At 38.9% G+C, this 11,469-nt stretch overlaps 1 protein-coding gene and 2 non-coding genes across 4 annotated transcripts in view; all 3 read right to left on the bottom strand.

The window, feature by feature from the left end:
• Positions 1 to 3,765: 3,765 nt before the first annotated feature.
• LOC106874685 (60S ribosomal protein L13a) overlaps positions 3,766 to 11,469 on the bottom strand; it is a 10,311-nt gene continuing 2,607 nt past the window's right edge. For both annotated transcript variants that reach the window (XM_014922494.2, XM_052966681.1), the window contains 4 exons: positions 11,320 to 11,421; positions 7,179 to 7,324; positions 3,986 to 4,108; positions 3,766 to 3,895 (listed from right to left, as the gene is read on the bottom strand). In XM_014922494.2, coding sequence (XP_014777980.1) covers positions 3,812 to 3,895; positions 3,986 to 4,108; positions 7,179 to 7,324; positions 11,320 to 11,421 — 455 coding nt within the window. In that variant the 3' untranslated portion in view covers positions 3,766 to 3,811. The remainder of the gene's footprint in view (positions 3,896 to 3,985; positions 4,109 to 7,178; positions 7,325 to 11,319; positions 11,422 to 11,469) is intronic.
• LOC128247477 (small nucleolar RNA SNORD34) lies at positions 4,270 to 4,346 on the bottom strand. The gene has a single exon (XR_008263849.1). It is a non-coding gene; the product is annotated as a small nucleolar RNA SNORD34 (small nucleolar RNA).
• On the bottom strand, positions 5,242 to 5,315 carry LOC128247478 (small nucleolar RNA SNORD34). The gene has a single exon (XR_008263850.1). It is a non-coding gene; the product is annotated as a small nucleolar RNA SNORD34 (small nucleolar RNA).

Genomic DNA, 11,469 nt, shown 5'->3' with positions numbered 1-11,469 from the left:
GCACCGAAAACCTTCCCTAAACCCGAACTCATCAAAAGGAAGGTTATGGTGACCGGTGGTGCACAGTTGGACTCATCCCCTATAATTTCTTAAAACCCGGAAAAACCATTACTACAGAAGCATATTATGAAATTGCCAAAATCAATGAAAAACTGCTACTCCTCCATCCCAGACTGGTCAACAGAAGAGGGTCAATCATTTTTCATGACAATGTTCGATTACACATTTCACTAATGACCTTCCAGAAATTGAGGGAACTTGGATACAAAGTTCTTCCCCATCCTGCTTATTCCCCAGACCTTTCTCTTACCGACTACCACTTTTTCAAGCACCTTGATGGTTTCCTTCGAGATAAGAAGTTCAAAAATCAAACCGATGCTGAAAGTGTAGTCAAAGAGTTCATCAACTCCAGAACCCCAGATTTTAATGTTACCGGAATAAACAAACTTGTAACTTGTAATGTATTGATTCTAATGGTACTTACTTTGATAAATAAAATTTCCACTTTGTTAAAATATATTGTGATGAATTTCCCGTTTCAAAACGTTGCTTACTTTTTATTCAGCCTGATACCTTCCATATTGTAATGACAGAATCTTGTCAAGGCTGGAATTTCAGCAGCAGACCACAAAGAACATGAAACAAATATACTTCCATGAAAAATTCTACTGGATATGTAAAAGGTCAGTAAGTTTGTCTCCTCTGCCCATCGCAACTCATTTCAGAAGACACATTAACCCCATAGACCCAGTGAATGTACCAGTTATACTTTGAGGAGTAAAACATGGCAATAAGAGCAAGAGTGAACAAATGGGACTTTAGGATATTACTACAATTCTGGAAAGAGGTATTAAAGAGACCCCAAACCATGTGGTTTTGAGATTAATGCATAGCATGTTGGGCTTCACCTACAGCCCTAAACTGGCTCAATTAAGCCTTGTGGGTGAATGGAAATTAGAAGAAGCCAAGAGCACAAGTCTACTTGGCATAGCATTGTGATCCATCATAAAAGCAGTGTCATTCATCAGCATTTAACATCAGTTGTCCATGCAAGAAGGGGTTCGACTTGGGCTGCACTAGACTGGTGTCCGCTCCGGCATGGTTTCTATGGCTGGATGCCCTTCTTAATGTCAACCACTTCGAGTGCAATGGGTGCATTTATATGCCACCAGCAAGGGTGCCATTTGTGTAACACTGGGGTGCTTTTACGCAACACCAGTATCTGCCACGACTGTGATTTTGCTCGGCTTGATGTGCCTTCTTCTCAAGCATGACATAATGCCAAAGGTCTCGGTCATTGCCTTCATGAGGCTCAACACTCGAAAGGAACTCAGCCACTTTGCCTCCATGAGGCCAACATTCAAAGTGTTCTTTACACATCACTAGCATGGGTGAACTTGGCTTGACAGGTCTTCTCAAGAACAGCACATCAGCAAGTCATTGCATTTGTGAGGCTCAAATTTTGAAGATCATGCTTCACCACCTTGTTCCACGTCTTCCCGGGTCTACCTCTACCACAGTAGAGATTGGCACTTCTTTGCACACCTGTCCTCGTCCATCACATGACCATACCAGTGCAGTTACCTCTTGCACACATCTGATTCCTTTTAGGCCTAACTTTTCTCTCAAGATGCTTACACTGTTGCACATCCAGTGAAGCACATTGGCTTCATTTCATTCAAGCCTACACATGTTCGGCTGTCACAACCCAAGGTTCACTGCCATGCAGCATAGCTGTTGGCACACAGGCATCATATCATCTGCCTTTCACTGTGAGAGAGGCCTTTGTTGCCAGCAGGGGTAAGAGCTCTCTGAACTTTGTCCATCCTAATCTTTACTCACAGAATCCGCCTCCACTACTAACCTGGTCACCTAGACAACAGAAGCTATCTACTACCTCTAGCTTGCCCCTCCCCCTACCCCGGCAGTCAACTGAATCTATTTTCTGCCCATTTCCACCTGTGCATCTTCTGCATACTAAAGCTAGTTTCTGACATTGCTGCACCTTGTGTCCAAAGATTACAATGGGTGCATCTTATGGAGTTTCTGCCTACACCTTTTCTACATGGTGCATAGGGCCATCTACCTGAAGGGGTTTGTGATCTGTCTGCCTTTCTACTTACTATGACTGGTAGGTTAACTCTAAGGCTCTTTAATTCTAGACCTTGCTTCCATACCTGGAACTTCTAGTGTTGTTGCCTGGAGGACCATGAACAAGAGGCGGGCTGAGCACTGATCCTTGGTGAACCACAACTTGTACCCTGAATTCTTTGCTTTACTAATTACAAACCCTCATCTTACTGGTAGCACCCCTGTACATAGCTTGTAAAGTTCTTCCCAACCACTTGTCTAGCCCTTGCTACCACACTGACCACCAGATAAGGGATCAGGAGACCCTGTCAAAGGCCTTCTCCAAGTCAAGAAAGGCCAAGTACAGAGGTTTATCTTTGGCTATGTAATTCTCCTGTAGCTGTCTTGGCAGAAATATAGCATCAGTGGTGCTTCTCCCAGGTACAAAACCAAACAGTATTTCATCTAAGCTCTCCCTAATTAGTTGAGCTATGACCCTCTCCGTGACTTTCATCACCTGTCCCAGCAATCTGATACCTCTATTTCTAAGGCATCACCTTTACCTTTGTAGCAGTTGACTATGGTGCTGCTACATCAGTCATAGGGTATGACTCCATGAACCACCTGATTTACAATACAAGTGACTAAACCATAACCCACACTAGCAGATATTTTAAGCATTTCAGTGGTGATTCCTGATGGGCCATGGGCTTTCCCTATCTTCATGTCCTTAATTGCTTTATCTACCAAGTTACTGTCAATTTATGTAGCTGGTCTCTCAATTGGGTCAACCTTTGGCAGACTCTCCTCCTCCCATTCATTCTCTACATTCAGCAGTCTTTCACAATGGCATCTCCAAGCCTCTTTCTTTGCAGAATCATTAAATGCAAGTGCACCATCATCCATGCAGACACAATTCTCTCCTAAGGCATCACAGTTTTCTCTCTCACACTGTCTCTTGCAATCCAAATGCCAAACAGAATTATACTTCTTTTCTGCTTCTCGCTCGGCTAGCTATACCCGTGCCCTGCTACCCCCATTCTTCCAGGACTGTTTCTTAGCTCTAATGGCCCTGTCTACATCATTCTTTCACATTACCCTAGGTTTGGATGGGACTTCCAGCCAGATTTAGTCTGTAGCACTCAGCAAGCTGTCCCTCAGGAATCCCCAGTTGCCCTTCATGCCACAAGTTTATAGCTCCCCGCCCCTTTCAGGATGTCCCTAAATCTCTGACCATATGAAGAGTCTTTAAGCTCCCAAATCCTTTTCCAGATTCGTTTATGTCTTGGCATCCTTCTGGCCTTGAGTCTAACGTCACTAATGACTAATCTATGCTGAGGGGTACATCGCTCACCAGGGAGGGTCCTTGTATTTAGGAGCAACTATGCACCACACTGTTTGGTGAGAATGTAATCAATCTAGCTAGCACAGACACCTGACTGGCTGCGTGTAGTTCGTGTTGCAGATCAAAAGGTTATTTATGCATGTCTCCCATAAACTGTCTGATCCATGCAAGAATGGAAAAATGGACGTTCAAAGATATCCACCAACTGAGAACACAAGGTAACAGTCACTCTTTGTATGCTGTAATTAAATAGCTTGTATTCATTTTATTTGATATATGCTGAGCTAAAGTATGCAGAATACCTTGCAAAAGTGACCACTCGGTTGTATAATGAAAAACATCAAACAAAATTTATCTTAGCCAATATCACTTTATTACACTCTCCATGCAATGAATCTATCTGTAACCATAACGTTTGATTACTTTCTCATAATTTCGAATCTTTTTGCTCACAGTCTCTTTAGCTTTTCTCTTCAAGGCCTGTAAATGAAGAAAACAAAAAGAAAAAGATTAGACCAATAACACAAAAAAGTTTGGAACAAAAATAATATTAAGAAATGAAAAACTTACTGCATCAGATCTTGCTTTTCCAACAAAGATGCTAGATTTAGCCTTTCTTTTAGCTTCTAAACTGGCAATGACAGGTTGGTATTTCCAGCCAACTTCATGTGCCAATCGATTCAAATCGCAGTACTGAAACAGAAGAATTTTCAAAATGTTCAGATTTAATAATTACATGTAAAAATAAACAAACAAAAGTAACCAAGATGTGACATTGGTTAACATTTGGATATTTGCAGTAAACAGTAACAATAGGATGGCAAGAGAGGAAACTGCGACAAGAACAGAATCAGCTGAGTCATCAGTGTTTGGTTTCTTTACATCAATCATCAAACAATGTAGGTAAATGTTATAATCATCATCGACACAGCTAACTCCACCAGAAAGGGGAATCCATCTATACAACAATGTACAGGAAACAAAAGATTAGTGAGACTTTTAATAAAACAAATCAAGTATAAATAATAAAGTTGAGCAGAACCATTACTGCTTAAATATGAAGGAAAAAAAAACAAAAAAAAACAGATGAACATTCTAAAATAGTCTGCAGATAAGAATTTGGATGAAACTTGGTGATAGGACATCATGATCGTTGGTGTACATTAGGAATGGGGTTTTTACCAATTATTCATCCATATATGCAAGTCAGACAAAATTCACTGAAAGTAGATTCTCAACAGCCAAATGCCTTTCCTGCTCCCAAGCAACTAATATTTTTATAGAGCAATAAATATTACGTAATTTATTCAAGAACTTCTTGCAAAGTTATCCCCAAAGAACACATTTACAAATCAAATCCAAGATACAAACTTTGTGCTAAAAAAAAACTCAAAAAATGTTAATTTACGTTGCAAGTTTACTACATTCTTTTTCAAATGTAATTGAAACAAACGCATCCAACAGAAATATGGTAACAAAAGGGTTAAGAAACCAATTCAAGATTCTCTTTATATTTGGTAAAAGCATCAAAAGTTATCATTAAACGGAGATGTTTAGTGACTGACAATAATTTTAACAAAGAAAACCAAGAACATGAATAATCATCACAATTTATAACCCCAGGCTGATATTAACCATGTTTTGTAGTTACTCACTCACACAACATTTTAAATTCTCATAAGACATCCTAATTATTGCATTGTCACAAGCTAAATTCAGAAGGGATTATGCCAAACACTTCAAACAGGAAAAATCAGTCAAAAAGTTGAGATTAAACTGTTTCAGAGTAAAAACCTGCCAATACAGAGCAGCTCTTGTAAATTAGCTGAGTTATCAGATTCTGATTAATTCTCATAGAAAAATCAAGCAATGTAGGTAAGTTAAAGTCATCATTAACACAGCTGATACAATCGAGACCAACTTATGAAATATGCAATGTGCTGCATCTAAAGGGAGAAAAGCAGCAGCGAATGAAATGGTAGGGGAGCTAACTCAGTACTTCGTCGTTAACTTGCTCTCATTGGTCTTATTAATAAGACGAAATTATTGATTGTCATTACAAAATGTAATTAGAAAGAAGGATCAAATTATTTCAGTCCAGCAACATGTACATGAAATGAAGATGATGGTAATGCTGTTACTAAGAAATATCCACGTTCCCATGATTGCATGAGTTAGACGGAACTTGTTAAGGTAGATCTACAACCAAACGCCCTTCTTTTCATAAGCTCTTACTGGTTTCCAAGCAAGGGAAAATTTCACCAGGGCCAACCGTTTTCCAGGGAAGACAGGAAATCTGAGAGCAACAGTTGCCCACAAGCATCACGGGACATCAAGACAAGTGACACAACTAAACATAACAGAATTCTGGTTCAAGCACCCCATATAATCCTTCAACTTTTTATTTTGGAACTGGCAGAAAATGTTTGCAAATTTGTGTTCTACACACGGGAATTCATACGATTCAGACAGGCTGGTATTAAAAGGGTTCAAAATAAATTAATTTGAAAAAGCAAAGTAAATTTTGTACAAACTGTAATGTGACTACTGAGACCGTAAACCCCAAACATGTAATCAGTGGACAAATACTCTTAGAAACCAAGACATTGCCCATGTCAAGAGTCCTGACAATGATCAAAACGAGACCAAGAGTAAATGGAAATACGAACACAGAAAAAGGGATGAAGTCCATAAGAACACCTGTAAATCAGCCGAGTTGTCAGATTTAGTTAATTCTCAGACAAAAACTCAAGCAATGTAGGTAATTAAAGTCATCATTAACACAGCTGATATACTGAGATCATAACAGTGGATCAATTGTGAAAAAGCAATTGACCCTTCTGATACTAAATCCACTTGAAATTGCCTCAGGTTCTATAATATAGAAATTTCCATTTTAAAAATGATCGTGAACCCTCCATCAAAATTTTACACTATCTTATGGTCTACAAAATTGATTGAAACAAAATCCTTGGACCTCCGTAGAACGTTTGTAACAAAAGGTTTAAAAGTAATGCTACATTAAAAGCAGGTTTTTTTTTTTTTTTTTAGAAAATATTAATTTTGAAAAAGGAAATCATTAAAATACATCTGTTAAGTCTCATATCAAGATTTCATTACAAACAGAATTAAACAAAACTTAATGAATGCAAATCAACAATTCACTGAACAATTTCTGTATTTTAAACCATACACAAAGCTTGCTTCCCAACTACATGGTCCCAGTGTGGCACCTTGGTCAAGTGTCGTCTACTAAAGCCACAGGCCAACCAAAGCCTTGCGAGTGGATTTGATAGACAGAAACTGAAAGAAGCCCATCGTATGTATGTGTGTGTATATATATATATATATGTATATATGTATTTGTGCGTCTGTGTTTGTTGTCCCACCATCACCTGACAACCGATGTTGGTGTGCTTACGCCTCTGTAACTTAGAAGTTTGACAAAAGAAACTAACAGAATAAGTACTAGGCTTACAAAGAATAAGTCCTGGGGTTGATTTGTTAAGCTAAAGGCAGTGTTCCAGCATGGCCACAGTCAAATGACAGAAAAGAGTAAATGTGTAGTGTTGACTGCCAAAAGATAGAGTACTGAATACCATAGAACAGATTAATTTTAGCCAAGTCAGTCTCTTGCTGTTATTCTAAAGATTTGCTTGTGTCCAAAGGGTCGTCAATCCTAACTTGAGTGATGACAATGTTGAATGCAGAGGAGAAACTGCAAGAGGCTGATCTGACCAACAACAAAACATTCTATATTTACCTTTCGGCCAGGTTTTAAACGAATGATTCGGAGAGCTGCTGGAACAATCATTCGCTTCTTTTTGTTGTATTGAGGAGGGATACCCTCGAATGCCTTCAGTCGGCCAAGAGCATCTTTTCCACGCTTAATTTTATGAGGAAGCATACCTAAAGAAAAAAAACAACAACAAAAAGTACAACGATACAGCAACTACTAAAATAGATATAAAACAAATTTCACATCTCGTCACCCTCATTCATCAACACTCCAGATGGCAGTAGACAGTCTTTTGTTAATTTTCATCTTTGTTCAGGCAGATCTCATAATCACCATCATCGTTTAACATCCATATTCCATGGGTTGGATGGTTTGACTGAGGACTGGCAAACCAAATGGCTGCACCAGGCTCCAATCTGATCTGGCAAAGTTTCTACAGCTGGATGCCCTTCCTAACGCCAACCACTCCAAGAGTGTAGTGAGTGCTTTTTACGTGCCACCAGCACAAGGGCCGGGCAATGCCAAGCTGTTTTTTTTTAAAATTCTGATCATACATTCCGTAATTGAACTGTGCAGTAGCATTGTTCACGTTTTTGACCATAAATTTACAGAGTGGTGAACTGCAGATCACACAAAAAGTATCTCTAATTGGAAAAAACACATCCTTCAAATATCTAAGATTGGTTCTGAAGATAAGGGCCATAAAATATTCCAACCCTCAACAATTAGTGACACTATAAAGCTCAGGTGAAGTCCACAATTATGAATTGTTCTCATCTAAGATGGTGCTGCTGCATGCAGCAAGAGAAAGTCCCTCTGGACTGTCTCCACTGCAACTATAAATGGCCCTTGTACCTCAGAGTTGCTGTGCAGCTCCTCGCCAATTCCCTCTCATCAGGTTTTAACTTGCAGCAGTCAAGTGGAGGAACATTATAATCCAATCTCACCCAGGCATCAAATTTGTTCATTTTCTCCAAGAAATGAGAACCACAACACTTGATGGTCTTGGCAGAGAGAGAACAAATAAAAATCTCAAACCAAATGGATAAAAAGATGGTAGCTGAAATACTCCACAATATTCACTCTTTTCTTACCATATTTCCATCAAAATACAGTTTCGTTTATTTAATTTTGAAAATGAAGACTCATCATCATCGTTTAACGTCCACCTTCCATGCTAGCATGGGTTGGACAGTTTGACTGAGGACTGGCGAACCAGATGGCTACACCAGGCTCCAATCTGATTTGGTAGATGTAGTAAAATAACTTTTGTCTTTTAGTTTTCATAAGATAAACATGAAATCCCGATGTTAACTTTTACATCACCTTAAATCCAGAAGGGTCTCAAAAGGGTTTATTGTATTACCTCACAGAAACAGATTTTAAAACCTGGGTAATACACTCCTTTCCTCAACACACAACCTGCTGAACAAATAAACCCACTTTTAAGGAGAAACAATACTGCTCCCACACTGTTACAACTACGTCCTTTTTTTTTTTTTTTACTAGATAAATCACAAAATTTACATAAATTGTAACAAAGACAAAAAAATAACAAGGGTTTTAGGCCTGAGTCTCAGGTGGAAGTGCATGAAGATGTACAATCATTAAATACTTTTTTTTGGTGAATGATCATCATAGACAACAGGCCAAAACACCTTGATAATTACACGGAACTTATACTCTATCCCGCTATATAACAGAGCACCAATTTGCAGCACACACAGACACATCACTCAGTCATAAAGCCACATCACTTCTATTTGTAGTTTGCTAATCTGCCTGAGACAGCCTCTTAGTTCTTATATAAACTGTTTAATGTAATATGCCATCCAAATTTCAGGTTAATTTACTGTCCAAGCACCAGTTTAACGACAAAGCTATTTCACTAATTTCTTCATTATTTTCAAAATTAATTGAAATGAAAGCAGCATCTTTCAACATAGGGTTGTATAATGGAAGAAATGTAAAAGCTAAGAGCAGCTCATTCTCTCAGTGCCTGTTCTATTACTTTCTAGCTAAAACCAAATCCGTGCCAATGGCATATAAAAGGCACCATCCGAAAGTGGTTGACGCCAGTACCCGGACTCACTATCCAAATGTAATCAATGCCAGGCCCACCTGACTGGCCCCTGTGCCGGTGGTACATAAAAAGCACCCAGAGTGGTTGGCATTAATTAGGAAGGGCATCCAGCTGTAGAAATGTTGCCAGATCAGTTTGGAGCCTGGTGCAGCCATCTGGCTCTCCAGACCTCAGTGAAACCGTCCAACCCATGCCAGCATTGAAAATGGCCGTTAAACAATGATATAATGATAAACCAATGACTAACAAAGAAGGTCAAAAGAAATAAATGTACCAGCAACACAAAATCTTTGGCATTTGCAAAATGCATTTCGGCCAGTCTCAGTTGGTAGTGCATGTGTGTAATAATCATTGCTTTCATGACTGTACGATCATCATAGACAGAAGAGGCCGAAACAGCATTTTTCACAAAAGTAGCCAGTGTTAAGAGCAATCAGCAGGGCATTGCCAAAAGAAAAAGAACAAGTTGAACACATTCAGAACATGACAAAAGGAAGTCAAATGAACTTTAGCATTCAGAAGCCCCTCACTCCACAAATACTACCCTTTACATAATCGATGGAGGCTTTCCCACCCACCCCATTCTAAACACTGTAGTTTACTTGGCAAACTCACCAGTTCTGGTGGCACAGACTGTAACAATGTGTTGGCATTTAGGAAGGGCATCCAGCCATGAAAACTATGCCAAAACTGACAGTGGAACCAAATCCTGTCAAGCCAATCCATGTCAGCTTAGGAAACGAACATTAATTGATGCTTGATCGCCAGAGTTTAAGGTGTTTAATTCAGAAAGTCCTTAGAGCAGTGTCCTGCGGAACCCTAGGGTTCCAGTGAAGCTCAGTTGAGAAACACTGCATTGGAATGTTGGATAGAAAATACTATTTCAACTAGGTCTGGAGCTCAAATCCTGCCATGGTCAACCTGACGAAAAATAGTGTCAGTACTGACTGGTGAAAATTAGCATGGCTTCATGGTAAGAAGTTTGCTTCCAAATAGCATGACTCCAGGTTCAGTCCCAATGCATGGCACCTTGGACAGATGTCCTCTACCAAAGCATCTGAATAATCGAAGCTCTCTGAGTGGATTTGGTAGATGGAAACAAAGAAGCCAACCACACGGCGCATGTGTGTGTGTGCATTCTACTGTTTCCTTTTTTTTTCAATCATCATCATGTCACCAGCATACAATGGCAACGGTAAGGATACCCAGTTGTAGAAAACTTGCCTTGAATACATGTGATGAGCATGGAAAAGTGGATGCTAAATCATCATCAAATATTGAAGCTTCTAACAATAGTTAATGTCTCAACTGAATATCAAATAAGTTTCTGAGAATAGTAAGCGATAAACTGAAATTTTCAGACGTTTAGAATTTTGTTTTTATTTAACAGATGCTTATAAAACTACATCCATGTCGGTATAGAATCCTCAAAGACAACTGGCGAGAATCCATTAGTTAATTATGCAACCCTTTGTGTACAATCCACAGGCAAAATTGGGAACAGAATAATTATTTTGTTCTGTAATGGAATGCAATATAAATATGAAAAAAAAAAAACCTTATGCTATGCTGGAAAAGGACTGGTGTACAATTGCAAAGCTTATTCCTATTTGTAAAAGCTCAGACATGCTAATCACTGCTAACCCCTTTAAATATCACCTGTCTGAGACCACACTTGGTTCTAGAGGTTATCGAAGATATCACATCATCCTTAGTGTCTAGTATCCTTCCTTTATTTAAATAGCAGAGAGAAGTAGTGTCTATTTCTAACAGACTGAAGGAAATGTCTTGTAACTGTCCAACATGAAAAAGTTTTGTTTGAAACACACCAAAACTATCTGAATTGCTTGATGGCATTTCCACAATCATAGAACATTTGATTAATTTTGGATACTTTAATTTGTAGCACTCACACCAAATAGCGGTTAAGAACAAGAACAGAACAATGGCCTTATAGTCTCAGTTGGAAGTGCATGAATTGGAACTTTCATTTATTGTATTCAATTCGGTGTACGGTCATCACAGACAATAGGCCAGAACAACTTTGCCAAACTTATTGAGAATGTTCCAAAACAATCTTACCTCTGACTGTCCTAAAGAAAATTTTGCTGGGAGCCCTGAAATGGAAGGGTCCTCTTCTGGGATTGACATTACATCTTTTTCGAAGATAATCTAAATACTTCACTGAAAAAGAAATTGACAGAGAATGAAATTGAGGGCAAGCCTTTAACA

This window comes from Octopus bimaculoides, chromosome 3 (genome assembly GCF_001194135.2).
Source record: "Octopus bimaculoides isolate UCB-OBI-ISO-001 chromosome 3, ASM119413v2, whole genome shotgun sequence".
Classification (NCBI taxonomy): Eukaryota; Metazoa; Mollusca; class Cephalopoda; order Octopoda; family Octopodidae; genus Octopus; species Octopus bimaculoides.
The sequence above is the reverse complement of the archived record's forward strand: the minus strand, read 5'-3'. Positions and strand labels throughout refer to the sequence as shown.